This window comes from Vanessa tameamea, chromosome 17, assembly GCF_037043105.1.
Source record: "Vanessa tameamea isolate UH-Manoa-2023 chromosome 17, ilVanTame1 primary haplotype, whole genome shotgun sequence".
In the NCBI taxonomy this organism is placed as follows: Eukaryota; Metazoa; Arthropoda; class Insecta; order Lepidoptera; family Nymphalidae; genus Vanessa; species Vanessa tameamea.
Window position 1 is genome coordinate 10,398,389 of NC_087325.1, and position 23,552 is coordinate 10,421,940.

General features: G+C 32.7%; 1 protein-coding gene across 1 annotated transcript in view; it reads right to left on the minus strand.

The window, feature by feature from the left end:
• LOC113400576 (sialin) overlaps positions 1–23,552 on the minus strand; it is a 52,387-nt gene that overhangs the window by 7,149 nt on the left and 21,686 nt on the right. The window contains exons 5-8 of the mRNA XM_026640212.2: positions 20,903–21,105; positions 13,939–14,025; positions 12,406–12,536; positions 10,768–10,917 (exon numbers count right to left, since the gene is read on the minus strand). Of these exons, the coding sequence (XP_026495997.1) occupies positions 10,768–10,917; positions 12,406–12,536; positions 13,939–14,025; positions 20,903–21,105 (571 nt within the window). The remainder of the gene's footprint in view (positions 1–10,767; positions 10,918–12,405; positions 12,537–13,938; positions 14,026–20,902; positions 21,106–23,552) is intronic.

A 23,552-nucleotide genomic window follows, 5' to 3' on the forward strand; every position in this document is an offset into this window, starting at 1 on the left:
CGTGTAATTTACGCATATACATTTGGTCGCGTGAAACTGTATCCTCCGCTCGATAGCGTTAATACTTCCGAAACCTCGCTGCGAACACGTGTTTTGATAACCTAACCTCATTATAATTCAAGGTGTTGTTAATCATGTATTTAGATAATAACGTCACAAAATAAATTAAATGTCATTCAATGATAGTAGAATTCGTGGTAATGCTAAGCCTGAGTGGTAAGCGACACACAGGCGGTTCGGGACTTGGCACAAACGAGCGGTTAAATTCAATACGAATATTCATTGGATTCGGAAAGGCTCGGCTGGCCCCACTTACAGCATGCGACTAAGCCGAGCCGGGTCGACTTTCTTGTTCGACAGATACTGCTGATTCTAACGTGCCGACCATGACGAAGTGTGTAGCACAACTAAAAACCGCGGTGTCGTACAACTTTTGTTATTTATTAGAACAATATATATTGTGTCATAAGGAATTCCATAGTTTTTGAGGGATTCTCTTTCCCTAAGGGGAAGGGGGGTAAGCCCCCTTTGTCAAAAAATACATTTAACTCTGATACCAGAAAAATATAGGTAAAGTGGCCGGTACCTATTTTTAGTTATTCTGTATTCCTGTCATTTCAAAGGCTTGCCACGCCGCCTTATTAAAATTGATTCAGTATTTTTTGCAAGATGTTCAATCAGTATAATTTTTTGCCTAGGAATCGTTTCTCTCTAGCGTTACATAAGGCAACGTTGCAATGGAAGTTAGTTTCTTGATACATCATTTTATTTCACGTTTAATGTTAAAACGAAATACAAACTGAAATCAGTGACAGAAAAATTCACGAATGGAATATTTTTGCGAATCAAAATTTTAGTACGATTAGCGATACGATGATAAATATTTTCTAAGAATGTACTTCCTAAATGTTTCGTCACGTTTCCATTTAAGGAATATTTAGGTAAATAAGAAATATCTAGATTGAATTAGTTGAAAATTTACCTAACAATAATATACATATTTAATGTATGTTTTGGCGACTATCCGTTATTACGAAATAATATTTATTTTTCTGTAACCAAGTATTCTTTATACTAAATGTTTCGGGAGGGAAGCGTTTAGTAAAAATCACTTAAATTTTCTGTCCGTGTAATTGTCAGCCCGATATTAATATTAGTTGAAATTTAAATGTGTTTATTTAGGAAGTAAGAAATTTTATTCTATAGCTCTAAAAATTGTAATTTTCGAATTAGCCTCAGAAATATTATTTTGCATAGCGTTTTCGAAAAATCGTAAATATGTTAAAATTACTACCTCATCGCAATATGATACAATTTGTAATAAATTAAAAATATTTTATTTAAAAAATTTAAGCGAGTTTCAGTATAACTTGAAGCGACGACACGCAACTTAGTAGGTACTAGCAAAATAATTAAAACGACCAATCAAAATAAAGTATGTTTTCAAGAAGGCCTTTGAAAGCACATTTTAATCGTAATTTTACATAATTTAATTTAATACAAAGCAACCACCGGCACCGATTCGGAATGTAAATACCTCGAAGAACTGGCAAGAAACTCAGCAGTTACTTATTTCCGACAATCAGTTACACAGATTATTGAATACAATTATAAATTTTATTTTATTTATTTTTCTTTTTCTTTTACCTCATATAAGACAATTGCCATTTAATTATTCAAACATTCAAGTACCTATATCATGATAACAAGAATATTAATAGAATCTCTTAACAATGGCTATTACGATACGCCATGCTTGTAATACGAAGAATTAACACTTTTATACCACTCATTAGTTATAAGTTTACGAGTGATCTTGAAACGACTCAAGTGATCAAGTGTTAATAGCTTTATGAGTACCTAAACCTTTAGAAGTACATTCGGCATCACAATCTATACTAATACTATAAATGCAAAAGCAACTCTGCCTGTCATCTGTTGCTCCATCACGGCCAAACAAGTGAAGCAAGTTTGGAACACCACGACTACTTACCCTACCCTAAAACGCGCGTAGCCGCGGGCAAAAACTAGTTTAAAATATAATTTTAAAAAAAAATCTTATTGCACATATGTGAACTATTTTGTTTTAATATTTAATTTTATTTATAACATATGTAGTTGAAGTCATTTATTTAATTTAGTTCTTTTTTTATGTACGTACATATTTATTTTAACGGGACTATTTTTGATAAGACTTAAATAGCTATCATAAATCATAGACGATAGGTACCATTATACGGAGGTTTATCCGTCTACAAGTCTAAAAGTCTAAAATTTTAGTATGATATAAATTTTAATTTTTTAATTTTAACTTGTGGTCGTATGTACACGTCGGGAATTACCGGAGCCAAGATTACAGAAAAGATAAGCGTCGGGTCTTTGATTAATCTGACTAATTGAACGAACAGGTCTTAATTACTTGGCAATAAAGACGATAATTCTACACCTACGCTGTGACTACGTCTAGTGAATCTGGCGCCACGAACTTTCAAATTAATGCGTAAAAAAATCATTAAAATTGTCGAATCGTATAATCGGTGATAACTTTTTAAAAAACTGTTTTAGTAAATGCTAATTCGCTTATCTTGATTTGAGTTTACGATACAAAAATTTATAATATAAAGAAACTATTTGTGGCCCGCGATTTTACACGCACAGTAATTATATTAGTATTTTGTAGATAAAAGGAATCTCTTGCCAAGGACTGGTAATCTTTCGATTCGGATCCTATGTACGACCGAAGAAACTTCGATAGATTAATCAAGCTCTCGACCAATTCGATGTCAAATATTGTTTATTTGGCTTTTGTCCTCTTGTGGTTGGAATTTACTACACAACAGTGGTAAACAAATGTGTACGTAAACTTTATCCTTGTAGTAACTTGTAACGATCGAGAGCCCAGCCGATGTTGTCGAAAAACGCTGTAAGTACAACGTATATTGCATCTTTTTAATAATCCAAGTAGGTATTTGTAATTTTATCTGTTTTGAAAATAACTTCAGACAGACACCTCAGTTTCATTTAAGTATGGATTTTTGTTCGTATTTAATGCGTACACGCATCATTTATCGGATTGTCTTGTTATTCCGGAATTCCCACCGGACAAAACACGTGATATCATAATGTAAGTCATTGTTTTGCTTCCTTTTATAAACAATTAGAATTTTTGTAATACCAAGTTTATAAATATTTACTATTAGCAATTGCTAGTTATTAAATACAAGTTGTCATCCGCGGCTTCGGTCGCCAGGCAAATAAAAGTAGCCTTCCTTCCTTGGAGTTCAAGCATGCATATTTCCAAATTTCATCAAGTTCGCTTATGTGGTTTAGCCGCGACAGACAGACAGACAGAGTTACTTCCGCATTTATAATATGAATATAGATGTATATTCGTTATCATTTTAGCGCGTAAAGCCGTGTTAATGAAGGTTTGTCTGAAGAATGTCAATGACATTAAATCTTCGCATACAAATCGTGACATTGACGTGAGCCTCTTTAAAGTAATTTGCTCTATCGCTTCATGGAAACGTTATTGAATTTTTCCTTAAAGAGATTAAACATGCAATGACAAAATATGCTTAAATTATTATCTTAATTAATTCTATATTTATCTGTAAATAAATCTAATTACTGCTTAGATATACAATGAGGATAAATCTTATCGTTTAAGTGTCAATCTCTCAACTGTATTTATCAAGGAGCGATTTCTACTGGGCTAAGCCCATTCCCTTTTTAGAAGGCTTAGGGTTATTCGAACACGGGTGATTCTACTAACTTATAAATTAATACGTTTCCGATTCCATTTCGATCCAACTTCAATCAAATCCACACAAAAATGAATCTAAGACTAATCATAAATAAGGATCAATTCTAATAATTTATATCGGTTATGATATGATTATACTCATATCGAATTTTGACCGAACCGCAACTCTATCGTTTTATTTATTTATTTTATTTTTATTTTCGGGAAATATCATATATATAACACAAACATTTGATACCAAAATAAGTATTACATAAGCTAACAAAATTTTCACTGTTTCCTAAACATGTAGGTTTCCTCCGTCGAGCACGAGGTGAACATGATAAATAAAGATTAATTATATACAATTAAATTCTTATACTTATCAATGAGGAGGCGTATCATTTGTAATGCCTAAGACTTTAACAAAGTTGAAGCGTCAATAGGGCAATGGTTTACGGACCGCCTAGCGATGTAAAAAGTCGCAGGATCGATACTGACCCCTTGGGCTGTTTTCGTCCACACTCCTAACACAAATGATAAGCTTAAAAGTAGGGGTAAAAGGTGCCCCTAATTAAGTAAGGAATATTAGTAATTCCTTAATAATTAATTAGGGGCATTACTAATATTCTTTATAAAAACAGATGCGCTTCGCAGTTTGACCATCGGGAAAGAGTTACTACTGAGTCTCTTGCTAGTTCATATCGTCTATCGATCTTCATTCCAAATCAGTGGTAGGTAAATTTGAAACTTGAAAAAACTACCTAAATAGAGCATAATTTGATTTGAATGATACCTATACAATAAAAAAAAAAATTTTTGCAAAAAGCAATTTTGACCAAACAAAAATTCGTGCAACAGTCTGAATAGTCAACGTCAACAAATAGCTATCAATTGTAATAAGGTGATTGTCGGCACAAATGTTATCAAATACGATCAATTGGAGATGGGATGCTGCATCCTGCGTCCTCATTCTACGATTACGTAGTTCCGCCATCGTTAACTGGTTAAAAGGTTCAACCAGTCATGATCGGGATCGTTGCTCTAGAATCCAGTATTGTGGTTCTTAATCCGGTCTATGGAATTCGAGGGTGTTCCGCGTGTAAATTAAAAGGTACACAATTAAAAATTGTTTTAAATGAGACTAAATGATGAAATTGTTTTAAATAGAATAGATCATAAGTGTTTAGTGTTTACAAGTAGTTTAGGCTGGTATATAACAGACAGAATATAATTCGAAAAATGTAGGTTTTGGTATGATCCATCGATTAACGTGAGAAATCAAGATGGTGCTTCTCCAACTAGCACGAGATCAATCAGAAACACAAATAATGCACGTGTTGGACCCCATGTGGGTCAGTAATGGAATCTAGTTGACAAGAATTATAATTGTAACTACGAACGGAAATGACTTCAACAGCGAAAGCTTTTTTAAGGAGAATAGCACTATACACACAATAGACTCGATTAGATATTAAGATTCCAGACACAGAGATCTTGATATCATCTCACTGCGGTAAAAATTGAAATGTTACTAGAATAAAATAGTTTAACTTTAAGCCAACAAAGAGCCGCATTCAGCCGTAACTTACAATTACGTGCGCGGAACAGAGTTGCATAACAATCATCTGAAACGTACCATTGCATATACACGGCACCATCACTATGCTTCACAATATGTATACGTTTTAAAGAAACAGTACAATTAAGTATGTCGAATTGATAAATATGTTAAATCTAAAAATAGTAACGTATTTTTTCTGAAACGCTGATCGAAGTCATTTTAGCTAAATGGCTATTAGTCGATTGCTGATGACGTAATAACCGACCAATGAGCGTTCAGATAAAAGCTAAATTAATGAATCTGTCTTTGACCTGAGTGTTATAAAAGTGTGTTTATTAATTCGCTAATTTCATAGGGCATTCTTTCTTAGAAAGACCACAGTCGTGTGCATTTGGAGAGGCCTTTGTCCAGCAGTGGACGAATAAGGACTGAATATGATGATGATGGTGATGATTCTTACTTTACGAACTTCCACACGAACTACAAACCGCATAAAGTTTAGTAGATTTACAAAAAAATTTATTGTATAGTATATCTCTATGCGGTTACCGCAAGAGGACAAAAGTCAAAGCTAAAGATATCATTGGTCGGAAGCTTGAATTATCTATAATTTTCGTTATGGGTTTCCATAAAAAAGGCCTTTCGAATGTCGACTAAGCTGTTATCGCAACTAGGTAGTAAAATTAAAGAGGGTTATAGGTAGTTCATAAAAAAGTGTTACATTATAAATAAAGATAAATTAATGAAACATATACCTAACGTCTCTCTCCGATTGAAATAGGCTATAGGTATTTTGGACACATATTCATCTTGACATCTTACTCGCATCGTACACAAAGACGTTTAACATCAAAAAATATCTTTTAATAGTTTATGACGTCATTCTATCATACATGTAATATGTGTGAAATTTAAATAATTGAGCTGATTGCGTTTGTAGGTTGTACCACTCTTAGTATAGTCGACGCCAAGTCCAGACGATTACCTCACAACACGACAGTTAGGAAGGAATTTTATAGCGTCTGCGAGCCATATAGAACATTTAGGTCGTCTAGATGAACGTGCAAATGAAAGAATATTTAAAAACGTATAGTTCGTTTTAAACTACATTATAAACCCGTTACATATAAAATAAAATATTTATTGTATAAAGTATAGTTTTTATATTTATAATCTTTATAAATAAAAATGACTGCATATTTGTTCTCTTTGTGTTCTTAAGCCCTTGATTCGATTATGATAAGAATTTGGAGGTTTATTATTTGAAAGATCGCGAAGGATCCTAGCCAAAATAAAGTCGATGTACGAGTGTCCTTCAAAATAAACTTTTTATAAAATTGTTTTTCTATCCCTACGTCATTATCAGCTAGTAAAATAAATAATTACAGATAATATATACTATTTATAATGTCACTTAACACTATCATGGTCGGTAACACTTGACACAATGGATAAGTAATAGCTGTCACGTCTATAGGCATACATTGTCCAAAAAAGTTAACACTAAATCTTTTAAATCATTTCGTTAATCCTATAAAATCATTGAGGTAAGGACCGCGAAAAAAACACGACCGTATCGCAGCCGGCACTAGGGTGACCATACGTATGGCACATGTAGAAAATTAATTATTCCTTAATAACAAAACTGTTCAAGCACAAGGGAAATAACATCTTGGTTCCCAAGGTCGGAGGAGCATTAGTGATATGAGAATCTTTTAACATTTCTTACAGTACCAATGTCTATGGAGATTGGTGACAACTTACAGATGTCCCATTTCCAAATTCACCTACCTATGTGATATAAAAAAACGAATCTGCAAAATAAATTATGAATCCTCAATAATTATACTACAAATTTTCCTGTAGTATGAATATTTTGTTCAGTTATCATTTTAATTCTATATAAATTCAACACAGGCATACGACAAACAATTGTTGCAACCGCACTATATCGAATAAAGAACTTTATTTATTTCATATAGGGACAATGTAGCGGATAAACAATTATGTAATACTGTTCCAAATATAAAAGTGTTAAAAATACCAGAGACGTGTTAGTATTTATTTTGTACCTCTAAGCGTTGAACTTTGTTTTACTCAAATCAGCAGGATACACTACTATATAGAATGTTTAAGTATAGATGTCTGTTACTTTGAGATTATTAAATTTTGAACTATTTCAAATGTATAATTATGGCAAACATTGTGCAACTTTTAAACATGTAACGTTCGAGTGAAACGATTCTCATGCAACGTGGATTTACTCCTATTAGATAGATATGTACTACATTATTTATTGTTAAAAACAAAATATGACTTATAACTTAAAAGATTATACAACGATACAATATTGGACATCATTAATTTCAAGTTTATCAAATGACAAATATGCGAACTAAATTAATATTGAATTCAAAATTAATGTTGCAGAGATGAAACTAAACGCGTTAACTGACGTGTTATAATTTTAGTGTCTGTCTGTCAGAGTCATTTCTTTTCTTTTACAACAATATTTTAGTCAATTGGAGGAAAGCCTATTTGTGATGAAATTTGTTCATGGTTTTTTTTGCTATAAACAGATAATAAAAAATAATATTATTGAAATACACTAAAATATAACAGATTTATATGAAGGATAAATAGATGTTTATCAAAAATACATAAAATATAAGATATATTAGCGTTTTATAGTCAAAACAAAATTTATAAGTATTTCATACAAGATACCAAGGTGGGAAAACCTGCTATTTTATATAAGACCTGAGGTTGTCCACATGGCTGATGCAATAGAGTAAGAGTCTTGCATCAAACTTGTTTATCTCCAATCATTTTTATGGAGAGCAAGCAAAAATGAATTTAAGCATTTTGTAAATAGGTTATGTATGTAAATTTTATGTTCAACGTTAATTAACTTTAAAGTCATTCGAACAATTGCCAGATAAATTAAATATCTAATAAATTACGTTTTTAACAACTCCATATGCAGATGTTGGCTTTGATTCGAGTAGTAGAGAAGTATGTAAAATATTTAAAAAATACGATCTTATGATTATGCTTAAAATTCAAACTTTGATAATATATTTATTAATATTAAGTCTTAGCAAATTATTACAATTAGTAAAATTAATTGAATAATTAGTATTTAAGTTTAAACAAAATAACCTAACTTCTTTTCCGAGATATATTTGATTGGAACTTTATCGAATTATAAACATACAAACTTGTGTACATATATATACTTAAATACAACGAGTGAGAGCCAGAAGAAACTATTATACTATATGTCATTAAGATTCTATAGCTTATATGTTGTAATATGTGTATTACAACGACAAGATAAAATCAAACATTATAAATTTGGTTCTGATTAATACCGTTAGTCGTAAAATAATTCAAATAACAAGCAATCAGTAACTGTTTTTAACTGGATATATTGGATATATTTTTACATATAAATATATAAATATCGCCATTGAAACTATGTTATTAGTTATAACGACATGAAATTACAAAGTACAATTATTTGGTCACGTACAAGCAACTAATTTTATACCTTATATTATAATCGACACGTGTCAATATTAGACGTCACTTATTGATTTTTCTTAGAAATAATTTATCACGACTATTGAGATACAAATGCACGTGGAATGAGTAAGTCTATAAATATATTCATTTGATAAAAATCTTAAATGTAATTATTCTTATTTATTCGATATTAAATTATAGATGATAATGTTTTAATTCTTCTGTTTAGACTCAATCGCGCTCGACATAAAGTTTATTTATAAAAAAAAATGTCTTTATAAATTTATTTTCAAATATAGGTTTATGTTCACATCAAATCAGATTAAAATATTCTTTCAAGTAAGGCAGATCATAAAAGCGCTTTAAAATCGTCACGTTGTCTTTGTATTTTGTTGTTGATATTAGTGTGAAGATGACGTAAATGTACAACAGGTGACCGTTAAAAATATGTAATGCAACGCATATCGGGTATTAGCTGTATATTTATTAAAAATATCTTAATAAATTCATTTTACGCCGAGCGAAAGGGCGGTTAAAATTTGGACAATAGCTAAGAAACTATTGTGAAATTTATAAGCGTTAACTGCATTAACAGCTAGTATTAGTAAGAATAACACTAACTAAAAATAAAAATGAATACACATGATATTAAACGTTAATTTGTGTGCGATCACAAAATCCTATAAAAATAAATAAAATCTGAGACTTGTCTAAAATTAATATCTTAATGGTCACCCTATTATTGTCGAGCCACGAATTCGTTATTGTGAATTTTATTACATCTCGATTTGATTTAAACTTTAGATTAATAAAAATAGAGTTGTCATTACTTTAAAATGATTCATATTAAATCGGAAGTAAATGTAACCGTGTACCATGACTGAAACCTTCGCGAATCGTGGGCGATGAACTGGAATATTTATTTAAAGATTCGTAAAGGATGTCACGATTAACTTCGGTCAAGATTACACAGACGAATTTATTTTAATCGTCTAGTGACAATGAAGTAAAAGAAACGCGGAAAATGCTTAACATATTATTATTAAAAATATGTATTATTTATTAAACTTTATTATTAATATTTGTGGATTAAATCATGCTAATTAATTGTATAAATTTAAATCACTAAGAATCAATAATATTATTAGTGATAGACAATATTATCCCCTCTCCCCAGACTAGTATGACTACGGATGCAACAGACGCCTCATTATTTCAATTGATCGACAAGTTGGTCCCCTGAGATGACTACATTGCCAGCTGTATAAATTATATTAATAAAAAAATATATATTCATTGAATCTTCAAAATGTAAATTAAGTCGATTTTACGGTCTATTAGATTGATTGCAAATGAAATAACGTTTATTTCTAGTATTATTTAAATAAATTATATGATTAATTATTGGACTATTACTTTATTTAAGAGCCACTGTCGCTTAGTAACTTTGATATCGGATATTTGATTGTGATTTTAGCGAAGATGTGACCGATTCTTTATTACGAGTATATTAACACGACGTTACTATAATGGCCTATACGTTAGTACTCCTTTTCAACAGATTTATGACTATATCATATTTGTAAATTTTGATGAAAAATACTCACTACAGACTTTATTGGCGGTTCTTTTAGATAGAATCAATATTCCGTGGTTGTTTTATATTAAACTAGTTCGCTCGCTAATTCGGCTCGGTCGTGAAATAGCAACAGACAGACATACCGGAAGATATAGTTTCGCATTTTTAATATTAAATACTATAGATTAACATTGCAAAATTCTAAATTGCTCGTAAGAACTACTCGAATAAAGTATATTTTGATCTTATATAGAAGGATCCATCGATAGTTCAGTGAAATCTTTCTTAGACGGGCATTAAGTTACCAGATTATCCAAATTTTCATGTCAACTATATAACTTAATTACTCACGTGTTTGATGTCGTAGTGCAGGATGCTCTCGATGTAGGTGGGCAGCTGGTTGACGACGGTGAAGTACCCGAACACGGAGGCGCCGTGCGTCACCACGATGGCCCACACGGGCGCCGACAGCAGCATGCGGCGCCACGGGACCGCCGAGTGCTGCGGACGCATACATTTGCTATTTTATGCTGGTTAAGATCAAGAATGCCCAGGTAAGATATTGATCAAGTTTTCCCTTCAGTCCACTCAACACATATTGTCCCGCGAAACCTCAATAATCTCAAAAGTCTTAGTATTGTTGTGTTCCAGATTGAATGGTGAGTATGAACAGTTCCCAGGCTTTGGTGGCGCATTGGCAATGAAGGTCTGGTTAATATTTCTTAAAGTGCCTATATCTATGGGCGGTGGTGACCACTTATCAGCAGGCGACCAAATTGACAATTCGACTGCCAGCTTTATATAAAAAAAGTATATTATTTTTCATTGAAATCAAACCATTAGCACTTGCAATTTACTGATCGAATGAAAAAGCAATGTTTTGTTTTTACCATTTATTGCCAATCGTCATTAGCTGCCATACTGATGGCAATAACCGCCAATTATATGCCAAATTACAAATGCATGGAAGCGAATCTACCAAGGCTACAAATTGTAATGCATTATGTAGGGACTGATAAGAATTTAAATATCAACGACCAAGGTAACATCGTTCATTTGATTCATAATATAACATTTTGAAAAAATACATTTTCATATGACCCTGAGTTTATTTTATCGATGTTTAAACAGGTTTAGTAAACAATGGAATTGTATGTACGTTTTTTATTTCGGGGTTTTCAGACATTTTAATATATTAAAACTTTAATTGTTATAGAAAAACTTCCAAATATATTACATATGGTTTTTTATATGTGTAATATTTTATTTATTATGATGTAAAGTTTGAATGGTATATATCTATGCTCAATGATATTGTATATCATACGTTGCAGTGAGAATTATTTTCCAGTTAAATTATCTTGTTACTGGGAAGACTTAACAGTATTATTGACTGATGAATTAGGCTAAATTGGTTTCAACCAAGTTTGGGGGTATTCAAAAAGGGTAATTCTCAATTCAGTTTTATTTTTTTATGTTCAATAGTGTAAAATTCAAATAAGAACACAACAATATTTAGTTTTGCTTTATGGCGATAGAATATTTTTGTAGTGGATAAAACTACTACTGGGCTTGCACAAAGCCCTACAACCACCCCTTTGCGCGTTAAATAATATAGTGTTACATATATAAATAAACAGTATATATCATACATAACATTAACAGCCTGTAAATTTCCCACAGCTGGGCTAAGGCCTCCTCTCCCTTTGTGGAGAAGGTTTGGAGCATATGCTACCATGCTGATCCAATGCGGGTTGGTGGATACACATGTGGCAGAATTTCGTTTAAATTAGACATGTGCAGGTTTCCTCATGATGTTTTCCTTCACCGCCGAGCACGAGATGAGTTATAAACACTAATTAAGCACATGAAAATTCAGTGATGTTTGCCTGCGTTTAATAAACCCGCAATCATCTTTTAAAATGCACGCATTGTAACCACTGGGCCATCTCGGCTCTAAAACAGCATATCTTTAAGTGTTATACGTACTCCTTTGTTAGTGTCCTGAGGCAAGGCCTTCATGAGATAGTTCCTCTCGGTGTCGGAGATGCGCGGGTGCTGACCGGGCGAGTCGTACACCACCGCAAACCACGCGACCGACCACATCACGCCGATTATACCTGATACACACACACACACACATACATGATACATCTCAATAGCCTTTAAATTCAACTACTATGGTATTGTAAGCTGGTTCGATCCGGATTATAGTTCCACTTCTTATTTAGAAAAAAATAAAGTGCATCATTTACTAAAGCCAATCCCTTCTGTGTCAGAAACGTTTCACTTATACGTTACATATGAAAACGTTAAAGAAATTTCAGTTCAATTTTGTTAACTAGGTAACACATACAAACACAAAGTATGTAAGCACAGACTTTGTGTTTGTATGTGTTCTAAGCTGACGACGTCTGTTCGCACGTTTTAAATTACTATTTAAAAAAAAAAAAAAAGGTAACTGTAACTTTTCTCCGCTCTCAAAAATTAATTATTTATTAAATCGTAACAATTTACTAAATTGTAATCAATAATCCTCTTTTTTCTGCAGATCTACGACTGGACCTCTTCAAAATGCGACCATAACCGTTTTTTTTTATGTGCAGCTATCGCCCCATAATCACTGGGACAAAAATAGACTTACGCTATTAATATATACGACTGTGGTTTAGAAGAATGTAAATGTTAATGTTTGCGTGTATTGTCCATCGTGTGTCGTCACTCATAACTTGACAACAAATGATGACATCAACTGCATATGGCGCGAATAGCTTAACGAACGCCCGACTAACACTGACAGAATTCGATTCCTAGGAGACCTAAGTAATCATTACATTCAGACAAATTCTAAGCCTGGAATCGTATTCGCCCTTCTCCACGGAGAGTAACAGGAGGTAAATACAGATGTACACTCATCACTCAATCTGAAGGGAAGAGTTTTTCTTTTTGTACATTCCGGGTAGTCATGACTCAACTCCACCTGGTGGTAAGTGGCAGTGGAGTCCAAACGCGAAGACGGCCAGTACAGTCAGCTAGAATGAACTGCACTAGTCGTCCTCGCCATGCCGGCCCTCAAGATGCCTCTTTAGTCAGACACACGGTTTCCGGGTTCTCAAGCAGGCCTAGCAAATAATAATAAATTAGACCAAGGAGAAACCTAGTCCATTGATAATCTTCTCTTTTTCTATTTTCGACTCCCATACCGTAACGATTGTAACGACTATTCAGAAGCTCTTCAGCACGAGCAAATATTATACACAATTGCCCGGCTATTTTCCTAGTCTATAAAAAAGTGAAGGAATTTTGAATCTGTTGATTATAAAACCTGTACGACTCTAGTCTGATTTACAGATTTTTTTTTTTTTTTTTTATACTAGAGGTGGCAAGCGAGCAGGAGGCTCACCTGATGGAAAGTGACTACCACCGCCCATGGACATCTGCAACACCGGGGGGCTTGCAGGTGCGTTGCCGGCCTTTCAGGAAAGAGTAGATATAAAATAAAATATGCTAAAACTAACTTACCAGTGAAATAAAACGCTGACTCCCATCCGAAATGTGCGATCAGAAAACCGCAGATTGGCATCGTCATGGCCGCACCCAGAGATGACGCTGTAAACAAATACAATTTTATAATTTAACTGGCAGCTCCGTGCGGTTTCAACTGCGATATTCTTAACAACTATACCCTGATTCGTGGCATTGTGTTGAATAGCTTTTCAAATAACTAGGCTAACAACGATAATAGTATACATTCTTAAAGTTACAATGTTTGTCCGCCTGTTAATCTTTCACGGTTCAACCGCTCGACCGATTTTGATGAAATTTGGTTACGAGTGGAGTACACTATAAGAAAGAACAATGGCTACTCCTTTAAAGTCACCCACGGGGTATAAAATTGGGGATGATTATTGTGTGCATGTTTTATAAATTACACAAGAATTCTAGAAGGATATAAACGCAATTCCGATTCTTGCTTTGTTTCAAACATTTCTTGGTAACATCCAATAGATTTCCCCCCATTCAATGTCATTATTTGAAAAAAATGTAATTAGCATAATATAAGCCATTGTATGTTTTTATTATACTTTATCTAACATTAAACTGGTTAAGATTTATAAAATGACGATTCCTTAATATTTATAGTATTTTTATATAATCATAATATATTTTATTTTGTACTTTATTTGATTCAACTAAAACGCAATAAAGATAAGACACAATTCAAAGGATAAAATGTTTTACGTGACGTGATTGTGATGTGATGTTAATATATATACAACTACTGAAAATAAGCTTCTACTACATCCTTAGATTCTAATACAGATGGCAGAAGGAGTGCTGTAACTTTAATTAATGACGGTAGTAAATAAGAAACGTCGATTTTCGCACTACCGGGAATTTTAATTCGCATTTGATATTGTAGTCGGTTTTTTTGCTTCACGACAATTTTCCTTCATATCTGAGTTAGTGAATGTTCATCTTCTAACGCACGATGTGAAGGTAGATTTATAAATGATATAAAATATAAAGCTCGCTGTACACGTACCGTCTTCAGCTTCACCGCGCGCCAATTTATCCATCTCATTTTCCCGCGCTTTGCGATATATGTCACTCGAGTTGACAGATGCATAATTACACAGATGATATACATTCATATAAAATATTAATCTAATACTCTTAGCATAATTATTACTACAATAGAATTCCCTGTCTACATTAAACTAACGTAATTGTATAGGTAGGAAAATATTGAAATTAGCATATAAGGAATACCATTAGCGAAAACACTATGGATAAGTCAAGGCGTGAGAGGTATTTAGTTTTCCTCAAACGCACCTAGACCCAGTTGTGGGAAAGGACATAGGCCGATAAAGTCACATGTTTAATTACTTAGTATTAGGTTGAGGTTTTAAAAGACCTTGGGCTCGATGCAAATGTGTTATTCATTTTATAGCGATTTTTTAAGTGATATGAGTTTGAGTTTAAGTGATTTCATTTACAATAGCCTTTATTTCGTATAAAGGCATTCTCACTACGCAGTATCTTGCAACTTTAAGAAATGTCTGATAAAAATGATAGGTAGACAAAAAAAGTTTACAGATAAACATTTTTCACACATATGTATATACAAACATACGAAAATATATGTATATGAAACCAAATAATATAGTCTAGTCATTGTTCGAGAACTTGTTTAATCTATAACATTCATTATGGATTTGCGAAAAAATGGCGTTCTGAACGTCGATGAAACTGTTATCGGTACTTTGGAAGTAAAGTTAAACTGGATATAAGTGGTCAAGTGGAATAGTGATGTATCATAAAAGATATATTAATCAAAATGTCTTAGTAGTACACAATAATAACATAACATAACATAATCAGCCTGTAAATTTCCCACTGCTGGGCTAAGGCCTCCTCTCCCGTTTGAGGAGAAGGTATGGAGCATATTCCACCACGCTGCTCCAATGCGGGTTGGTGCAATACACATGTGGCAGAATTTCGTTGAAATTAGACACATGCAGGTTTCCTCACGATGTTTTCCTTCACCGCCGAGCACGAGATGAATTATAAACACAAATTAAGCACATGAAAATTCAGTGGTGCCTGTCTGGGTTTGAACCCGAAATCATCGGTTAAGATGCACGCGTTCTAACCACTGGGCCATCTCGGCTCATAGTGTTACACAATCACACATAATCTGTCACATTTGACGGTAGTACACAATATAGACGAGTAATTAGGAAAGCTAATGATATACGTAAATCTAAGGTTTGTTTATCTTTATTCCTTCTTCAATTGGAGCCGTCGCCAAAATTAGTTTAGTTATACTTTGAGCAGTACTTTTAATCTAATATATATACATATATCTAGACATGACAGAACGAGTCACCCTGATAAGAGTATTTTCATAAATGATGTTATAACGCTATAATTGTGTAATATTATAAATACGAAAATATGTATTGATGGATGTTAGTTGCTCAATCATGCGAGAACGTCTGAACGGATGCGAATGAAATTTGCCAGAGATCTCTGTGCCAAATTTCAGATTATAGTCTGGGATAGTACTTTTTATATAAAATATACTTTACAAAAACATTGAGCTGTCTCCCACAAATAAATGTTTACATTTCAGAGATCCGGTAAAAATTTGTTCCAGGAAAATGCTGTATAATAAATTGAGTTGTATTGTACACATATGTAGGTATGTATTTACGAAATACGTCGCAATATTTGCAAGGAAACATTGTAATAGATGAGAAATATTAATTTAATTATAAATTCATACCAGAGATCACAAAGATCAATTATATCATCCTCGTCATAATCACTATCAGACCATCAGACCAAAGATATTGAAAAATTTGAAGCTCATGTTAAAAAAATATTGATAAATAAGGAATATTAATGATAACAAACGTTGACTTAGTAATTGTTGAATTCTATTTATAAAAATAATTGTCCTTTACCGACATACTCTGGAATAAAAATGGTGAAATAGAGTTACTACCTACTGAGTTTTTTTGCCGGTTCGTCTCGGTAGGATCTGCTTTCCGAACCGGTGTTAGCATTAAGTTTAATTCAACACGGTAACATGAAGATTCAAAGGTGCCTATATAAGCTTACTTGAATAAGGAATATTTTGATTTATGATAATGTTTTTAATGAAACTAATTACCTATAAAATTACACTAATTTTAATTTAAAAATAAAACAAATTTTCAATACTTAAATTGTTTTCTATTTATAACATTAACGTGATTATTTAATTATTTATCGATCTATTTTCAAATCAACCAATCAAATTGCTCTTAAAAACTGTCAAGATCAATCTGACAGACTAAGAATAATAAGTATTAGTTAAAAGACATTTGATGAATATAGATTGACGCGTAACCTTGGAAATGTTTTCATACAGTAATTAGTGAATTAGCAATGGATAGATCACGTGGGTCTGAGTGGAAGATCGGTGGGTTCTAATGACAAGTTGATTGCCTCATTAATATATAATTCCTCTCGTTAGTTTCTGGTGACAGTTAACGAGAGGTAATTTATCTGTATCAGACAATAATCTGTCACATTTAACGACAATTTGCACTGGTGGTGATAAGGTCCAACCCTTTTTGGTACGCCCTCTTACTGGTAGTTCTTTATGTTGCTTATTTCGTGGTGAATGGGAAACATTGAGGAAACATATAATCTATTCCGATAGAAGGAATAAAGATAGACATTACTTAGATTTTTATATACCTATTCTTACTGTGCTTTTGTTTTGTTAACGGTACAATAACACATTGAACCGTTAACAAAACATTTGTTATTCGATTCTTTTATGTCAAAATGCTTATTAAGTAACAACTGATATAGGCGAACACTTTTGTAAAACAAAGTATAACAAATAATAAGTACAAAGCAGATTACAATACAAAGTGGCCACATTTTATTCACTCTAATTACGAATTATCGATAAACAAAACCTGTCAATATTCATGAAATGCAAATTTCTGAATGATTGTTGTATCTGTGTATATTTTATCATCATTATTATAATTGTTACTGTTATTTAGTTTATGCGAACAGACATTGATTAAATATTCTCGTGTAGGTGGAACCTTCTCAAAGTGGTCGGGTGTTGGGTAACCTATGTCTATTATTAAACCCTAACGTGCGAGCAAAATTCCATTTTTTTATGTATAGTTAGAGCGGACGGGCATATGGGCCGCCTGATAGTAAGTGGTCACCACCAACCATAGACATTGACGCTGTAAGAAATAATAACCATTCCTTACATCACACCAATGCGACATCAACCTTGGGAGCTAAGATGTTATAACGCTCATGCCTGTAGTTACAGTGACTCGCTTTCCCTTCAAACCGGAACAGAATAATACCAAGTATTGAGTGGGTGGTACCTACCTAGACGGGGTTGCACAAAGCCCTACCACCAAATAAAGCCATAAAAGCGTAATAAACAAACTTACTTTTGCATTTACAGTATTAGTTATAATTCTCGTGTAATATGAGATTTTAATTTTATACCGATGATAGAGTAGGTACTTGAAATATTGTTTGTTTTTTTTTTTCTAGTTTAATCTTTTACTGACATAGTTTCGTAGATACGTACGTACATACGGGCCCAAGGTCTGAAATAAGCATTTTGTTTAATATTCACAGTGGTATTCCTATTCGTGTAGATAGTTACTTTAACAAACTTACTTGTTCTAGATATGAATATTTGATAATTTAATAATTTTAAGAATAGGCTATTTGACAATGCGAAAAATAAAGTGTCAATTATTGTAATCAGTATATATTATGTTTTTTTCAGTTTAAAAATAATAATTAATTAATTCAAAAATCTATAAATAAAAATGCATTTTTTTAAACGTTTATCACATGACACAAAATGCTCCTGATTGGTTTGGTTTATATGATGACATCACTTGCTTGTTAACCTCGTTTGCCTACTGTATATGGATTATATCTGCCACAGATTACAATACAGGCAAGTGACGTCACCGACCCAATTGCAGCGCCATATTGTCAAAGTGGCGTTTACGCGCGCTATTTTAATAAGGAATTTTTAATTTGATATTTTTCAGCAAATATGGACTAGGATTAAAAAACACAACTTTTACTGGGTTCTTTAACCTCTACTAAATAAAATAAAATGGATTTTAAAAACCAGTCAAATAGCCTAATGCGAAGCGAGACTTGAAAAACTTGAACTCACGTTCAAGGTGTTCTCGGAATAACTGAATCGTAGAATTTTTCGGTACAATTAAACCTACGAGAAGTTAGATTATGTATTTTTCTATATACATAATTCCTTATTAATAGAATCTATAGTTGCAAAATCAAAATCACGTATATATACATACGTTATTCGAGTAGTCTTTTACAGGCACTTTTAATTAACCTCATTTTCTAGGGTTTATTGTAACAATGTGCAAAATTTTAATTTCATTTTAAAAAGACATATTTATATACAATATATTACCATTTAAAAAGACCCGAAGGTGTTATTTTGTTCAGCCTAAATAGTATTTGAATTTTACTTCCTATTTGTTTTTCGGTTGCATGTAAAACTAACGGCCGATGACTAACATTTCGACAGTTCGAAAATTAAATCATTGATGTTGCGATAATCCTTTCGATTATCGATTACTCGAGATATAAAATTGCAATGTTGCAATTATCTATATAGTAATAACAAATGTTCAAAATTAAAAAACTTATATTATTTCTATTTATAATTTGCTAATGTTTCATGTTTTTTATTATCTTAACATTTGCTAATTGTTATATTAATATTTCCTTGTTATTTAATCGTTATCTGTCATGCATTAAAAACATCGATTTACGTAAATATAGCGATTACGTACAATCAATGAATCGTCATATTCGTATCGACTGTTTATTACAAACATAAATAATGACAATGATTTATTGATTACATATTAAAGTGATTTGTGTCGGAGGTATTCGATCAATGAGTCGTCTGTGAAACTTTCCTAATGACCTAAGTATCAGTTCACCTCTGTCCTAATTCGGAATGAGAATTTTGATAGGTTATCACTTAAAAATGTCTTAAGTGGGTCTTTAAGTGAAGAGTAGACTTTGAAAAGTGATAACTACGATAATTTTTTAATGCAAGGAGCTCTTTGTTGTCTCTGCTCGTCTGTTCCATTTTTAAATCTTAAGTATAATGTTAAGTTTTTATTTTGTCTAGCGTATTTCTCTTCCATCTTGATAATAAAGATGTCTGCGAAACATGCGCGTCTGATTAAATTATTCTTATTCGCGACGGTGATCATTTGTTTATGATTATGCAAAAATTGCCAATACTTTACAGCATATGTTGAAATGATGCTGTATGGATATGACACCATTAACCTCGTTTTGAAGCAAGTGGGAGCCAAACGAAGTTTTCAATAAGGCGTCACGTTTCGCAAACACGAGCTCCGAACATAACCTTGCTATCGAACTCATCGTCACCGCACCGAGTGTCCCACACTAAAATAACACTAAGCAACATTTCTCTGAACTGGTTAACCGCGCATAGCAATAGTTGTGCAAGGTTAATTCACGCGGTTGCAAACTAACCGCCAATCGCGGCGCGGTATTCGCGTGACGTCAGCGACCACGCCTGCGCGCGCCTCCGACGCCATGTTCCCGCTTTCAAAGCATATCGAAACATTTACGCCGTATACGATAACAATCGAGTTCGGTGCCAGTTCATTTGACGTCGGATATTGGTCGATAACGAGACCAGTAATAATGGAAACGATCTCCGGTCAAGGCGAATTCATTGGATATTGCGTCTTATACCACCTAATTGTCAATTTGTGAACTACGTCATGGGTGAGGGGGCTCATTGTCAGATGTTGTTCGCAACGACTGTCAAAACAGTTTTATTAATTAACCGCAATTTATCAAGTGAACGATATAAATAAACGAATGAGATCATTTCGATTCTTACCCATCATGTTGGACATAAACTTCGATCTGTCCATTGGTGGGATCCATTTCGACGCCATAGGCAGAATTGCAGGCCACGTGGCTCCGAGGAGGAAGCCGAGGGCGACCCTGAGAGCCACGATCCATCCGAAGCCGGCAGCTGCGGCTCCAGGCGACAGGAGAGTCAGGACACTGGCTAGAAGAGTGCTGTAGCCGAACACTCGCCTAGGAGAAGATAATTAAAAAATCTTTTAGTATTCAAATTATTACCTATTACCTTACAGCTACAAATAATATGGTCATCATAAAAATATATTAATAGTTCTAAGCGAAGATTTTTACGTTCACATCGAGTCACAGATGTGGATGTGGGGCATAATGATTCATCCGCAAATATTACATTCATACAACAGTAACTAACCTACAAGCCTACTGTCACATTCTCTGTACCTATGTTATCTCAATAAATATTGATAACGATTACCGTTATCAAAATGTTTAAATACATCTCACACTTACACTACAATATAAAAAATAACTGTCAATAAACCCATTTGATACATATCAGTTATCGATGGAATTTGAAATTGGAATTTAAACTAAATACATTTATAATTCAATTGTATACTACATACATAACATACGAACAAAGATTAATTTTTTTTTTTTTTTTTCGGTACAAATGATTTAAGAAAAAACAATATGCATCACGCAAATTATTAAAAAAAGGTTTTAATCTGCAATTTAAATACTTAAATGACATAAGTTTTCGTTGAAGCGTAAAACGTTCCACGTTTAAATTGAAACCTTTTGTATACAATATTGAGCTGTACTTTATAAGTTAGGTATTAAACGATTTGTAACTTTATCTAGGGTTGTCAATTAGGAAATGTAATATGATATTGTATTATAAATAAAAATATAACTCAGAGTGCTACCAATAGAACAATGTGTTAATGTGAAACTACATTGGACGGCTAAAAAAAGTTTCTATATTTAAAATCGCAATGAAAACTTTCTGGCGCAGATTCGAATTGCGAGCGCTATAATTTGTTGTAATCAATTTTTTTGGGAAACCACTTTCGATTGTGAGAGACTATAGACTATTAGAGTAAGTTAATAAATCATACAAATAAATGATTCACAATGAAAGATGTTTTTCTACTCCTATTTTTGTAGTTCCATTAATTTCACTTTCTATGTGACGTGCAGTTTAATAACAAATTAATTTAATACTGCGCTTGTTTACCGTTCTATTATCACGTCACACAAAAATAAATCGTGTAAACGAAAACATATTAAATAAAAACATATTTAAAATGAGGTATTTTTGCATATTATATGGAGTCATTATTACATACTTTATAATTGATGTATTGACAGCTCTAACGTTATCTAGAACGTTCCACATGCTTAAAACGTAGTTATTACATGAATTTGAATTTTAGATCGTCGCTACTAAACTAAACTACACATTATAATCTGCTTTCTTTGTAAATGTTGATAGAAATGAATGCTTAAAGGAAAATATTTCTTTAATTGTAATTGGTGGCATTCGGTTGTATGAACAGAACTAATAAAGACTGCTATTCTTTCTAACTATGTACAAGCGAAAGAGACGGCAATACTATTATTGGACTGAACTAATTTTCACATTAATCAATAAAATTATATTGATAGCTTAATGTTTATAACAATTTATTATCATTTTTGTTTTTATCTAAATATTCAATCGCTAAACGTACGTACCAGACAGTTTTTGCAATATAAATAAATAAATAATTTATTAATTAATTAAACATTCCTAAATTGAACAAGTAAATGTTGAATTGATGGAGTAGGTAACTAACAAAAACATGACTCGATATTTACATACATACATTACATGTGATAAAAATGTAACGGGGTCGTCTGTACGTGACAGAATTTTGTATCAAAATCACAATTTCATGAAAAAACTGTCTGTCTCGTGTTACACGTCATCACCAAAACCTCATTCGATCTTTTTTTTATTACTATGACCGTTTTATTTGAATTAAGACAGCCATACTTTTTTTAATTCATTTACGCCACATTATAGTATAATGTAACCAGTGTTGCTATTACAGTAGATGGATAGCATAGGAACTGTTGCAGACGATAAATCAGTATTATGCTAATATATAGGCCCATACTCCATAATACTGATTTATAGTTTTTTGATTTGGTTTGATATAAATCCGCAGCAAACATTTGATAGCAAAACTGGCTATGCTCTAACCGTATATACGTAATAACCCTGCAGAGAAACTAAAATGTTACGTCTCCTATTACACTGGCTTACTCACCTTTCAAACCAGAAAACAGTAGCAACACAAAGTACTAATGTCTTAGCTACCTGTTAAGTGGCTGTTGCCCACCCAGACTGGCTTGCACATAACAGTTATAAAATATTATACCACCGAAAATGTGAGGAATGTCATATGAGACACTACCGCTTTAAAATCATTAAAAATGACAAATACCGTCTAAATTACAAGTTAATATTGAAGTTACTAACAACTAGTTGTCGCCTCCAGCTCAAGTGAGCGTTTTAGAGGTTGATCGTCAGGTGTTAAGCGTATAAAAGGTAGCCTTCCTTGAAGTTCAATCTTGCTTCATAACAAATTTCATCAAATTCGGTTCAGAAGTTT